The 14,100-nt window shown below is 33.9% G+C and overlaps 3 protein-coding genes across 4 annotated transcripts; 2 read left to right on the top strand and 1 right to left on the bottom strand.

The window, feature by feature from the left end:
* Positions 1-1,128: 1,128 nt before the first annotated feature.
* On the top strand, positions 1,129-5,210 carry LOC107024314 (sugar transport protein 7). 2 transcript variants are annotated; one of them, XM_015225274.2, is made up of 4 exons: positions 1,129-1,386; positions 2,687-3,006; positions 3,463-4,089; positions 4,585-5,210. In XM_015225274.2, the coding sequence occupies exons 1-4, from the start codon at positions 1,242-1,244 to the stop codon at positions 5,032-5,034; spliced, it is 1,542 nt and encodes a 513-aa protein (XP_015080760.1). In that variant the 5' UTR covers positions 1,129-1,241; the 3' UTR covers positions 5,035-5,210. The 2 variants fall into 2 exon arrangements, with proteins under 2 accessions (XP_015080760.1, XP_027773956.1); XM_027918155.1 differs by lacking the exon at positions 1,129-1,386 and adding an exon at positions 1,692-2,021.
* Positions 5,211-6,512: 1,302 nt separating this feature from the next.
* On the top strand, positions 6,513-10,225 carry LOC107024278. Its single transcript, XM_015225228.2, has 3 exons — positions 6,513-6,838; positions 6,979-7,076; positions 9,717-10,225. Exons 1-3 carry the CDS (start codon positions 6,586-6,588, stop codon positions 9,768-9,770), a joined length of 405 nt encoding a protein of 134 aa, XP_015080714.1. The 5' UTR covers positions 6,513-6,585; the 3' UTR covers positions 9,771-10,225.
* Positions 10,226-12,394: 2,169 nt separating this feature from the next.
* On the bottom strand, positions 12,395-13,187 carry LOC107024504 (transmembrane protein 230-like). Its single transcript, XM_015225490.2, has 2 exons — positions 12,876-13,187; positions 12,395-12,746 (listed from the first exon to the last, which is right to left on the bottom strand). Exons 1-2 carry the CDS (start codon positions 13,063-13,065, stop codon positions 12,625-12,627), a joined length of 312 nt encoding a protein of 103 aa, XP_015080976.1. The 5' UTR covers positions 13,066-13,187; the 3' UTR covers positions 12,395-12,624.
* Positions 13,188-14,100: the final 913 nt, after the last annotated feature.

Below are 14,100 nucleotides of genomic sequence, written 5' to 3'. Positions count from 1 at the left end.
CTACAATCTTATAATTCAATTTTTTACCTAATATGTTTAATATTATAATACCTAATATGTTTAATCTTATAATCATATTCTATTTTTTTTCTTAAATTTCATATCAAACAAAAATAGTAAAAAAAAAAGTAGAGTGAAATAACAACATTCTTATCTTGAAAAATCACTTTATTTTTTTTTTTAATCATCTAGTGGCTATGCAATTAATGGCAAATTGTTCCATTTGGCCATTGTTAAGCCAAAAAATTTAATAAATGAGGTAGATGTGGAATTATAACCACATTTATGAGAAAAAATAGATGAAAGTTGACGAGTAAAAAAATTATATTTGTTTGACAAAGCTAATCCCTTTACAAGGTAGTTATCACTAAAAAAGTAAATATAAATTTTATTTATACTTGTTAAGACTATATTTTTCCATCTTAATTTATATGATATCATTATAAAAAACTGAAAATATATAAAATTAGATTCTATGAAATAATAAAATAAAATAAAATAACAGAGGTAATACTTTTCCACTTTATTCAAGTTAAAAAAATTAAATTAATATTCTATCCATCCATCTGAATTTATGTGCCACTTATATCTATTATAAATTATTCATATTTTATGAATTATGAGTAATATTATAAAATAAGTATTTCTTTTATTCATATTAACATGAAAAAAATTGTATTTCATAGTTACTTTTCGTATTCTTTCTCAATATATAAATTTTATTTTTAAAATATTAAATCAATATGATACAATTAAGCTTTAAAAAAATTAACGAAATTAATTATTCGATAAGCAAGAAAAATTACTAAAATCGAGATAGATGAAACAATACTCCATATGTTTCGATTTATTTATCATATACTAACTACACACAAAATTTAAGAAATAAAATAAAACAACATTAAACTTTGTAAATATATCAAATTTTTGTCTAATTTAATTGTCTTAAAACATGTCATATAAAAAATTAAAACTAAACAATTATTAAAAAGATTACAAAGATAAGTTGTTATTTAAAACTGACTAAAATAATAAACAAGACAAATAAATTAAAACAGAATCAAATTTTTGTATTAAATGATTTGCCTATTATAAAGTACTTACTATTCAAGTCAATCAAAGTGAAAAAAAAATAAAAAGAGGGGAATGTACATAATATTAATAAGAAACTTTTAACAAAAATTTCTCTGTTTTTGATTCAGAGTTTTATTATTATTATTATTATTTTCAAGAAATTGAAGATGGCAGGAGGAGGAATTGGTTCAATTGGTGTAAACAAAGAAAGAGCTGAAAATTACAATGGAAAACTCACTCTTTATGTCATCATAGCATGTATTGTTGCTGCTGTTGGAGGTTCACTCTTTGGATATGATATTGGAATTTCAGGTGATTAATTATGATAATTATTGGGGAAAAAATTATTGTAATTTTACTTTATAAATTGATGATGAAATATTAGAATTTTTTCCCCTTTTTCCTTTTTTTTTTTTTAGAGAATTGGAAGAAAGATGAATTACTAATATGTTTGTTCGAATTTTTTAAAAATGTTAGTGTACATATGTTAAAATTTTCATGTTTTTACATGTTTTAAGGATCTGACACGAGTGTAACAACGAGTTTAATACACACCCCTTTTAAAAAGAGCTTTTCCTTTTCTTTTTATGCTATGTGGTAGGAGATTAGGGAGGGGGGGGGGTTTAGAATTGGAAGAAGATGAATTATTGTTAGGTTGTTCGGATTTTTCAAAAATGTCATTATGCTCGGGTTCTAATGGATTTGTGCACGAGGTGGTAGTATTTTTGAAAGATCCGAACAATGTGTTACATTGCAGTACTGCTTCTCCAGAAAAAGGGGCTCACTCTTTGTGCTCGGATTTTTCAAGAATGTCATCATTTTTATGAACATTTTTGGTAAATTGGAGTCAATGAATTATACCTACTCCTCTGGAACTTCCACTATTTTCGAAAAAAAAGGTGAAATAACAAAGATTATAAAGTGGATAGTGAAATAACAAATGCACGGTAAGACTGTGTACAATAGAGCGTTGTGGTTTGGCTTTCCTCGGACTCTGCGAATAGTGGAAGTTTAATGCACTGTGTTGAGATTTTATGGTGTTTGTAGATTCTCAACTTGTAGAGTGAAAAGACTATATCATTATTTTGTTTAGTTGTATGATCATTTTCAGCATTATCGTTGACTGTGTGACCATCTCATTTAAAATCTTTGAGATTCAATCTACGAACGTATGCCTGTTTTCATATCATGTTGAATTATTGTGTGACTGTTTTGTCTTAAGAGTTTAGGAATGCCACTTTAATCATGTCAAATCCTTTAAAAAGTACATACTTTTGATGGATTCGACACGAGTGAAGTTGTATTTTTTGGAAAATTCTAGCATGAATTACACCTGCCCCTCCGGCAGACCGGGATGGATGGCTATGACTACTCTACAGTTAGTCTCTGGAACTTCTTCAACTTCCGTTTGAAGAGTAAACGAACTGCGTCATTGATGTTGAAATGTTCGACTAGCTTAGAGATTCAAACGAAGGACATCTGTGGTTTCTGGTCTGTTTGCTTTGATACTATGTTGAAATTAATGTGTGACCGTCTAAACTAAAAATATAATTGTTAGAGAGCGTAAACTTTTATTTACTTAACTATATCTTCACTTCATGTATGATAACAGGGGGAGTGACATCGATGGATGAATTTCTTCGTCGATTCTTCTACTCAGTATACCTAAAGAAGCAGCACGTTCACGAAGACAACTATTGCAAGTATAATAACCAAGTTCTTGCTGCATTTACCTCGTCTTTATACATGGCTGGTTTAGTTGCATCTCCGGTAGCATCTCCTATCACAAGGAACTATGGACGTCGTGCAAGTATAATATGCGGTGGCATTAGTTTCTTCATTGGAGCAGTTCTTAATGCCGCTGCTGTCAACCTTGGCATGCTTCTTTCCGGACGAATTATGCTAGGTGTTGGAATTGGCTTTGGCAACCAGGTAATTCACCTTGAAATTTAGTTGTCACGTGTTCCTATTCTGTTATCTGTTTACTACAATAAGTACGCCTCAATCCCAAGCAAGTTCAGACCATGTCGGATATATTAAGATATTTGTACAAACCTTCAATAAGCATAGATTTTTATAAAGAACTTTCTTGAATCACACATATATGTCTTATCGTAAGACTGAGAAATGAATAAGTACGAAACTGGAAAAAGAATTGAATCGCATTGCCTCGTGTTCGAGACAATTTTTAACACTATCATTGTATCTGAGTATGTTATAGCGAGGTAGCATGCCTTGTTTTCAGCATATTAATATACAATTACTATTAATATAGGTGGTTGGATAGTACGCAAGTTCTTCTATACTGTCGGTGTATATAACTTAAACTCGTAAAAGTTACTCGAAACTTTTTTAAGATAAATGTTTCAACTGTGTCACTTCTTGAAGGCAGTTCCGTTATATTTATCAGAGATGGCACCAGCACACCTAAGAGGATGTCTGAACATGATGTTTCAATTAGCAACAACACTCGGAATCTTCACAGCAAACATGATAAACTATGGAACAAGTAAACTCCATCCATGGGGATGGAGACTTTCGTTAGGCTTAGCAGCAGCACCGGCTTTCGTTATGACAGTTGGAGGCATTCTTCTTCCCGAGACACCGAACAGCTTAATCGAACAAGGAAATAAAACTAAAGGGAGACGTGTTTTAGAGAGGATAAGAGGAACCGAGAATGTAGATGCAGAATTCGAAGACATGGTGGATGCAAGTGAATTGGCACGTTCGGTAAAGCATCCGTTTAGAAACATTCTTAAAAGGAGAAACAGGCCTCAGTTAATCATGGCGATTTTGATGCCGACTTTTCAGATACTTACAGGCATTAACATCATACTTTTTTATGCCCCAGTATTGTTTCAGAGTATGGGGTTTAAAAGAGCAGCCTCTCTGTATTCCTCTGCTTTGACTGGTGCAGTTCTTGCTTCATCTACACTTTTATCGATGGCCACTGTCGATAGATGGGGTCGAAGAGTTCTTCTTATCACCGGTGGAATCCAAATGATCATCTGTCAGGTAAAGATTTTCTACTTACTTGGTCAGCCTTTATGCCATCCCGTGTCCTGATTGATAGCCAACATAAAACTCGTCAATTTCTAGCATACATGTCTATATTGTCAATACACTTGTAAGTCATTATAGTGATCTATTAGAAGTAAAAGTTTTTCACTATCACTTCTAGTTAAGCGTAATGCATAAACAAACACTCGAACTTAGCCTCAGCTGACAAGTAAGCACTTCAGCTTTGTGAGTGCACATTGAGACTCCTCAACAACTAAACACTCCAACTCGTCTATGTCTGGTGGACCTCGGACACTGACGTGGCACATACATGTTATAGGTGTCTGGATGATCATTTTCTAAGTTGGAATGTTCAACTAACGCAATGGAGATGAGTTAAGGTGTCATAGGTTTACCTATCACCTGAGGCCAAGTTTTGTTACTGTCAGTATATAGAAGTTAAATTGATCGGTATATCATATGGAAGATAATTTTCTTTCCTTATTTCAGGTCATTGTTGCGATAATCTTGGGACTCAAATTTGGTAGTGACAAGGAGCTATCAAGAGGTTACTCGATTGTAGTAGTTGTTTTCATTTGCCTCTTTGTAGCGGCGTTTGGATACTCATGGGGGCCTCTTGGATGGACAGTGCCAAGTGAAATTTTCCCTTTAGAGACGAGATCAGCAGGCCAAAGTATCACAGTTACTGTGAATTTGTTCTTCACATTTGCGATAGCACAATCTTTCCTCTCACTTTTATGTGCTATGAGGTTCGGGATTTTCCTGTTTTTCTCCTGTTGGATTGCTGTCATGACGATATTCATCTATCTGTTCTTGCCTGAAACAAAGGGAGTTCCGATTGAAGAGATGATGCGTCTTTGGGAAAAGCATTGGTTCTGGAAGAAGATCGTTTCGGAGGATCAACAAGTTAAAAACACAAATGGACTCAATCATGCTTGAGGTACATTGTTAACAAGGTGAAAGGTGAATAGAGAAATCTATCTTGTTCATGTGGAATTTTGGTCTTCTATATGTATATGTAAAAGTGTGAACTTTAACTTTTAAGAATGTCACTTTCTATGAATACAAGTGTGAAATGATATTTTGATATGTTATAAGTCCCGATCTTTAATTTATGACTATAAGATTTTAAAGTTTTCCTTACTTTTTTTAAAGCTTGCCCTGAGTTCCGCCTAGAAACTATCCACGAAACTTTTGGTGATTTAAATTTCACTTTTTTTGTATTTTTTTACAAGACCCTTTGTATTGACCTCATGAAACAATATCTGTAGCTTCATCATGATTCATGCCATTCTTTTTAGCATTTAGCGGTGATTCTATAGGGAATTAGACGATTATCTTAATTTTTTATGTGTTTCAGTGCATGAATATTTTGGTACTATGAATTTCAGGCATTTTTTTGAGAAAAAACTTTACAGGATCTTGCATAATGACCTCGGGAATAATACATTTAGTCTCATCATGATCTACACCTTTTTTTTACAAAAATTATTTAGGGCACACTCAGCAGAAATTGGACGATTTCTTTTAATTTTTCATGTTGTTTTTGTAGTATATATTTCACACTCTTTTGCAAATAACTTTACAAGATCCTCCATAATATGAGGGGATAATACATATAGCATCACCATGATTCACATCCTATTTTATTATGCTACTCAACAAGAATTAGACAATTTTATCCGTATTTTTGTGCGTATTCTCCTACATTTTTTTTTTTGATGATACAAATTTTGATGATTTTTTTTTTTGCAAAAACTTTACAAGACCTTTATAACAACCTGTGGAAAAAAATACATTAAGCCTAGTATAGTCCTCTCCACTTTTCAACATTTAGAAGCTACTCAACAAGAATCAGATGATTCTCGTTTTTTTTTTTTTTTATCTGTATGGTAGTATATGAATTTTTTAGTGATATGATTTCGAAAAGTACTTTGTTTACAAAAATTTTACAGACCCTTCCGCAATTATTTGGAGAAAAATACTTATAGTCTCTACAGGATCTGCACCACTTTATTTTTAGAATTAGATATTACTTAACAACTAACAAAAATTAATTTTTTTCAATTTTTCATATGTATTAATTAATCCACAAAAAATTTAGGAATAATTTGACATACTCCATTCAATCCATTTATGACGAACTAATAAATAATACTCATTATTCTTATAGACAAATATCACATTATAAAAATATTATATTTGAAGTCATGAAATAGAAATTTAAAATTACCTAATTTTCTTTAGATTAATAATTTTTTAAGAAAATATGTAGTGAGTGATGACTTTATTTGACCTTTTTTTGTTTCGTTTTCGTTTAATATTTGATATTTATTATATAGCTGATTAAATTTAAATTCACGCTAAAAATTTTCATGTAAAAAATAAAACACTCACAAAATGAATAGAAAAATAGAGATTTCACTTCTTAAAACCGCAAGCAAAGGCCTTTGTGATTCCCAAATTTGTTAGCAAAATTGCTTGAAGAGAATGGCTAACACTGAATGTACTTCTCCTCCTCCGCCGAGGATCGGTAAGATCGGGCCATACACGGTTTTCATGACCCCTCCCAAATCCGGTTCTACCGAGCTACCACCACCAGTTCAGCCGCAACCGGTTCAGACACCACCGGTTCAGGTGGTCGATAAGTCATGTCCGGTTTGGTCTCCTCCAATGCAGTATGATAAACCCTCTCAGTCTTCTTTTGGGTTTTTCTGGAACGCTGTTGCTAAAGTTCAAAATGGTATCTTTTTTTTGCCCTATCTTTTAGAAAAGATTATAACTTTATTCTATTCTGGATTTTCAGATCTTGATTTCATGAATATTGTTCTTTTATTCCAGTTTATGTTAGTGATTTTTAATTTGTATATGGATTTTTATTAGCTCATGCGAGTTTGGATGAACAAGTGGCATACTGGTTTGGATTGAATCAGTCGAAGTATCAGTGGGCATTAGATGATTACTATGAGAGCAAAAATATTGTAAGTTGTTAAGTTTCTTTCTTGAAGTTGTTGAATTTCTTGTTTGGTGTTGTTCGGGTAAGGTTAGGAATCCAGAGGCGGAGTCAGGATTAGGAGAATGTTGAAAGGTTTTCATGGTCTATTCCTTACCACTGAGTTGTCAAATCAGTTTTTACGAGTTCACAAATTAATATGCATATATAGTTATTCAATTAATCTAAAAAAAAGGCGTAGCTCCGCCCCTATAATGGATGTTATAGTTACAAGTTCATGCAATTTCGAAGTGATAATTATCTGGTTTCTACTTTCTGATAAAGTAATCTTATATGTTATAAGTATTGTCTTCGATAGTTTGTGCCACAGAAATCATCCACTTGCTCTTACCTGGGGGATACATCTTTTTTCTAGTTAGCACCTTAACTTTACCTCTTACTGTGGTACAGATTATGTTAATCATTGCAACAACAATTGTTTACAGATGTGGATCAAGGATATGTGAACTTTAAATTTAGTCTTTGCTAGACTTTTTTCCTACAGTTCCTCTGCAGTTTGCCTCCATGTCATGTTCTTTCTAGGACCATGTACCTGCAGGTTATGACTTCAGATTTTAGTTTTTTCTTAGGCGTAACGAGGAAAAAGAGTCCTAATTAAAACAATGTGGTGGTGCTGTCTTTTGCAGCAACTAAAAAGGTTTTATTTAGGATGAAGTCCTTGCTGGTGCTTTCTAGTTACAATCCCCTGCTTGAATCTCTTGAAAGTTGTCATGACTCAATATCTGGTCGAGCCATGACTGGCAGTCTAGCACCCGAGGCCTTGACTTTACCAAGAAAACTTTCTTGGCCTTTCTACTCCTTATATTTGAAACACTATGCAACCCATTGTAGTTCTTAAAGAAAACTGAGAATGTAGTATGATATAAATACGGCTCTTTCTTTCTTTTCTGAAACTGTAACACTTTATATAAGAAGTTTAAGTAGATGGTTGAGAGGTTCCCCATGTAGTTGTGCAGACTGTTGCTAGCCTACGTATGTTGTTGTGGCATCTAACATCTGGAGACCACCAACATTGATCACTTTGTTATACACCTCTTTTCAAGAAGAAAATGGTAGATAATGAAATGTTTGCTTGAGGTTTTACAGGGCCGTGATGAATTACTTGTGCTGTGCATAAATGTGGTGGGCTTCCGATAAACAAACTAAAGGACATATATATGTTTTTGGGCGCTGTATTGTTCATGAACTCTTTAAGTCTTTAAGTTATATAGTTTACTTCATTTGTCTTGAGGTATCTGTGTTAGCCAGTGTGCAATGTGTGTGGATTCTTTAAAATTGGAAACTTAACAAAGAGATGCTCGTTTTTGTACCTGATACTATCCCATACACACTTGTAAGCAACTCCGGTGAAACATAGCTACGAGATTAATGTGGAATTTGGTACTACTGTCATAGTAGAGAAAATTGGGGATGGGTAGATAGGAAAGATTGATTGCAGATGCTAATAACTTTCACCAAGAACATAATTATACTGTAAGTTTTACACCAGTGACTGTCTTTGCTAGGAGCTCATACCACTTCCATTTCATGAATGTTTTTCTTCAGCTCTCACATGGTTTCTTTTTGCTTCGAAGTGTTGATTTTATATTTTACTCCAGCCACTGAAATTTATTCAAATGGTTAAGATACCACGCCTCTTTGATCTTCATATCCTTTTCTGTTGGGGGCGTGATTTTGGGAAGATAATACTGATTCTTACAGATTTTAGCGGTGGGGGGCTCTTATGGGTCTTTTGGTAAAGATAAGATGAAGTTATGCTCCTTATGTTGTAGTTTATATGGTCGCGTAAAGAGTTTAAGAATATATTCTTTTGGTACCTATCAAAGGTAATGTTTGAACTTGTGGTCACAAACATGCCATCAACGGAGACATGTTTTTGTTTTCTTTAGCATTTATTTGGTTTTGTTTATTAAAGGATCTAAGAAGCTACTTGCTGACTCATACAAATATTGTAATAGGAAGTGTATATATGACATGTTTCTGTTTTCTTTAGCATTTATCGGGTTTTGTTTGATAAAGGATAAAGAACTGCCTCGTTTCCATAGTGTTAGAAACTGACGTTTAACTGGTCAGGAACTTTCTACATGAATCATCCACTGTCTGAAAACTTCCTAATGTTTAAATGATGAATACAACATGCTCTAAATTGAGAGCGTGATAGGGAGAGTTCTGTTTTTGGTGTCTGGTTACATTTCCTTCCAATTCTACCTTTTTGATTGATTCTCTACACAGAATCACAAATAGTATGTTCAGAACATAACTAAGCAAAGTATTTTTTTCTCAACATACCTATGAGCGGAGTCTTGAGAGAGTGGTGTGTAGAGAAATTGTTTCTGATAGATCCTCGACTCAAGTAAAATATCTTCTCATAACTTATGGTATGAGTCTCGTTGGTGTGCCACAATGGCTATCACAAAAAATAAATAATGAAATGTTACTAAAACATCAGGCTGCGATTTGAATCGTACCTGGGCCCATGAAATGCAATACTTATACTTTTCGATGTATTTGTAACGCCTACTTATTGTTAGATCAGTTTTAATTGCTCTGTGAGACGTTTGTTTTTTGGCTTTTTTTGTTGCTTACTTGTTAAATGTTTTGTTAACAGAACAAGGCCGAAGAAAAAGCAAAAGTCGTAGCTAGCAAATTAGAGAATGTATGATATGCCAAAGGCGAAGGTATAAAATCTTGTCAGGATGTGCTATTTGTTTCCTCTTGTTGCTTCTAGTCCTATTCCTGCACGCTATGCCAATACATGTGTGTGATTGTCACACATTTTTAGCTGCTATGGTGCAGCAGCTAACAATGTCGCGTTGTATGGTGCAACAGCTAACAATGCTGCTTGTGAAGTTATTGTTGTTGTCTATTACAATATATAATCTATGTACTTTTTGTTACTGGTATAAAGTTTCTTTCAGTTGAGAGATTTTGTTGTTTCTACTCATCATTTTGGTGTCCTATCCACTACTGATGTTATTGCAAGTAATTTGGAGGGAAGCACCCAATGTTAAATCAGTTTTGTTTCCTTTTGATAAATGTATAATTCAAAGACAACAGTGAAGGATATGTAACAGACACATCTATGCATTACTTGCTCGTATAATTTGGTTACAGTAATTCGTTTAAACGTGATTAGAAGCTAAAAACACCTCCCTCCCTCAGCTAAAACTTATTTTGTTTACATCAAATTATAAAAACTTATGAATCTAGTGATGTTATATGTAGCATAAACACTAAAAACCTATGTGTAAGCAAACAAATTTTACCCCATCACCAGTCCAAATGCTATCTGCTTTACTGTTGATTGCACTCAACTCAGGCTAGCCAATTAATCTTTTCATCATATGCATGTGTTATTTTTGGTGATGGGTATTGTAGAGGTAACTGCAATGATGTTGATATTGGTGGTGCATTTCCTATTTATCGTTCTCACACTCAGGAGCCAAAATAAACACGTCTGCTACCTACTGTACTAGACCTCCGATCAGGCATTCTACCTTAGTTGAATCAGAACCAACACCATTGCGTTGCATTCGAATAGTTGAGTAACCGCCGACCAACAATTTTCGTGCACAAATATAGATACATTCCTCATACCAGGTCCAGCCTCACAACCTTAAGTGAGTTGGTAATAAGCCAAAAATGAACAAAGAAGGAACAACAACCAACAAAGAACGTAATTACATTGATAGTATTGTGGCGTTGGTGCTCGATGATGGCATTAATGGAGATGATGAGGAATAGAGTATACAACACCTTCCACCATAAGTGTGGTTTTGTAGTTTTGAGAAGGTATTGTTAAATTCACTTTGAAACAAAAAGAATCAACGATAAAGGACGAAAAACTCAATATAAATGTGGTGAGCTGGGCACATAGTAACGCCAAAACTCATGAATCCGACTAGAAAAGGACGAAAAACTTGATATCAATTATAGCTCAACATTCTATATAATAGTTAGATAGTTTCATTGACAAACACAGACACACACTGCAAATTAAATAGTCACACTGAATAACACTGTGGTATTTAATATCATCACACCAAAGTCCAAACAACCACTCAGTCTGTCATTTTGCATCATACCAAATGACATCAAATCAAAAAAGGAAACTCCAGATCCTCTTAGAGGTTGAGTAATCTCACAGGCTCTAATAAACAAACTTGGCTAGGCTACACAGTCAAGAGTAGTGTAGCCAACTTACTATAATACTGTTTCATTTTGCTAATAGTGGTGCCTGTGTGCATCTCTGACCAATTTCATGGGGTTCCTGGTACCACTCACCGACGTAGACATTGTCTTTGATAGATGGAAAGAAATTACTTACTCTTGTGCCTCTGCTAGAATTTAAACTTCATGGTTAGACTTCCAGAAGGTTAGTTGTTTGACAAGGTAAAAACAGATTGTCTCTTTCACCTATACCCTACATTTGCGATCATGAAGCAGGGTAAAACATGGTTACAAGAAAGTCGTATGAACCCTTCATAATACAAAACCTACTCAAACGATCATCGCTACAAACCCACACAACTAATCATTCCTAGGAATCAAAGAGGGATGGTTATTGCCACTAGGGTGGGTTTACATGATTCTTATCAACCAAGAAAGCAAACAAGAAACTCTAAGAATTGTGGAAGTATGTTCTCATATCGTCTTTTCAAAGAAGCTGGAGCATATAATTTGTTACAGTTGAAACAGCTGAAAGCTACACTTGAATAACTCGAATAACAAAACATACAACCTAGTACATTCATAAATTAGACATTGACATTTCTACGAGGATCCTGATATATATTGCTCTAGCAGTATAGACAATCTTTCATCAATCTCATGACTGTATGATAGGCTTCTGAATGGAGCAAATAGATGACCTACCACAACGTCACACCCTTAAAGACTACACCACCCATTAAACACCAAAAATTTCCAGATATGCCTTGAAATTTTGTTGAGGGGCTAATATTTTTGGACGAAGCAATGAAATTTCATTCAAGAAGGGACGCATACCAAAAAGTTACAAACTAAAGACACTATTATCCGCAACTCATATACAATAGTTCTTTTGAGGAGCTAATTTCAACAATGACATATTAAATATCACGAATAACATCCTCTCCTGCACAACAAAGAAAATCTATTTGTGTATCCACGCCGATGCATACAATACAAACCAGCATTTAACTAAAATGATGCTTTGTGCTACTTCTCCAATCAGTTAGACAACAAAATAGCCCTATGCAAGCAAACCTCTCTGCCCCAAGATTGGAAGAAAAAGCTACGATTCAATTGAAAAACATCAGTAAACAAACAAGCACTCGTATTATTACATCGTGTCCATACTGAGTTAAAGGATTACATAGTTTAGCAAGTAAAGATTCAACATCCAACATCCGAGGCAACCTATTAGAAGCAACACTAAATTTTTTTTCACAAGCTTATCTAGGTAGAGTAAATGAGGTAGCTGTACAATGTATGAAGAGCTTCGATAATCAATAATCGATAATCGATACTCGACTCTAGACAGGAGGTATATTGGAAAAAGAGAAACCTTTATAACCCTTGTAAGCATAGTATGCAATCCTTGTATAGTAGAACCCTGGTATAAACAAAACTCCACCAAGTATAGCAAAAAAAAGCCCTGCATTACAAGCATTTTCTTCAAATAACAATACATGCCCAAAAAAAAAAAAAAACCTAGAGAGAGAAATCAAAATCAAAATCGAAATCAGATGAGTAAAAAGTGAGCTGAAGAGGATTAAGGAGTTACCATGAGCTGTATCGCCACCGACCTTATTGATTGCCATGAAAATACCTAGAAAAATAGCTAGGGTACCAAATACAAGAAGGGAAATAGCAAGAGCGATCTCTTTGATAGGTCCACGATTGTTATCGGCATGAGAACCTTCCATCATCATATCCTCATCGGAAATTGAGAAAGCATGATCGACGTACGCCATTGAAACAAACACTATTTCTTTGTAATGCTTGAAGAAGAAGAAGGGTTAGTGGGAAATACCTTTTTTCAGCAGAAACAGAGTTTGGCTTAAGAAGAAGGCGTCTTTTGCGTGTGTCAATAAAACTATTCTAAACCTAAATACAGATACGGTGGTGCGGTAGATGAAGTTGTTTCTTCCGAGATATCAAATTTAATTCCTAGGCATAAAAAAGTTTTTGATTAGTCGGAACAGCGTGTATATGGTGTGGATTAAGAATAATCGGATCTTAATATGGATATGAGATACTGTAAGACAAAAAAAAAAAAAAAACCTAAATCCTTATTTATGGAACCTTTATTCACCTACAACTTTGAACTCTAATCCAATTCATTTTAGTCTATTTTTATTCATTTCTTGATTAATTTGGATTTTTGTTTTATTAAACACTTATGGATACATAAATAATTTGGATTTTGTTTTATCATACACATGGATACATAAATAAAGGGGAAAAGATAAATATACCTTCAAACTTTACGATTTAGATTTGGTATATATATTTATCATTTTTGTTAGTAATTATTGAATAAAAAAAAATTCAAAAAGGCCATTGCACCAACATGAGCTGTGGTGCAATGATACGACTACTTCACCCTTAACTAGAGTTCTCAAATTCGAGCCCTGGATATGGAGAAAATCTTGTTAGGAGCATCACCCTCGAATAGGGCTCTACAATGCGCGATTTGAATTTAGTCAGGGCTCTAATGTGGACTCCGAACACGACCGGGAAACAAAAAAAAAGGAATCTTTGCCTTCTTGATTATTTTTTTAATTAAAAAGTTCAAACCACTAACAAGAGTTGTGGTAGATTGATAAGTACTACTTCATTCTTACAGTGGGATACCAAAATAAAAACACAATTTATCCATCCATAGACCATTTCTCAACAAGAGAAGGATAAAAAGCCCCAAACAAAAGTTGACAATGTGAGACTTACTCATCAAAAAATGACACTCATATTGCAATTTCAATCACCAAAAACACTTTGCATTCATA

This window comes from Solanum pennellii, chromosome 7 (genome assembly GCF_001406875.1).
Source record: "Solanum pennellii chromosome 7, SPENNV200".
NCBI classification, from domain to species: Eukaryota; Viridiplantae; Streptophyta; class Magnoliopsida; order Solanales; family Solanaceae; genus Solanum; species Solanum pennellii.
Note: the sequence above shows the minus strand (reverse complement) of the source record. Positions and strands in the feature narration are given on the sequence as shown.

What these genes read in the sequence shown, in the direction of transcription:
- LOC107024314 (XM_015225274.2), top strand. Translation starts at nt 1,242, where the DNA reads ATGGCAGGAGGAGGAATTGGTTCAATTGGTGTAAACAAAGAAAGAGCT. An exon ending in ATATGATATTGGAATTTCAG is followed by an intron (nt 1,387 to 2,686) that starts GTGATTAATTAT and finishes GTATGATAACAG; the next exon opens with GGGGAGTGACATCGATGGAT. An exon ending in GAATTGGCTTTGGCAACCAG is followed by an intron (nt 3,007 to 3,462) that starts GTAATTCACCTT and finishes CACTTCTTGAAG; the next exon opens with GCAGTTCCGTTATATTTATC.
- LOC107024278 (XM_015225228.2), top strand. Translation starts at nt 6,586, where the DNA reads ATGGCTAACACTGAATGTACTTCTCCTCCTCCGCCGAGGATCGGTAAG. An exon ending in TGTTGCTAAAGTTCAAAATG is followed by an intron (nt 6,839 to 6,978) that starts GTATCTTTTTTT and finishes GATTTTTATTAG; the next exon opens with CTCATGCGAGTTTGGATGAA. An exon ending in ACTATGAGAGCAAAAATATT is followed by an intron (nt 7,077 to 9,716) that starts GTAAGTTGTTAA and finishes TTTTGTTAACAG; the next exon opens with AACAAGGCCGAAGAAAAAGC.
- LOC107024504 (XM_015225490.2), bottom strand. Translation starts at nt 13,065, where the DNA reads ATGGCGTACGTCGATCATGCTTTCTCAATTTCCGATGAGGATATGATG. An exon ending in CGGTGGCGATACAGCTCATG is followed by an intron (nt 12,747 to 12,875) that starts GTAACTCCTTAA and finishes CTTGTAATGCAG; the next exon opens with GGCTTTTTTTTGCTATACTT.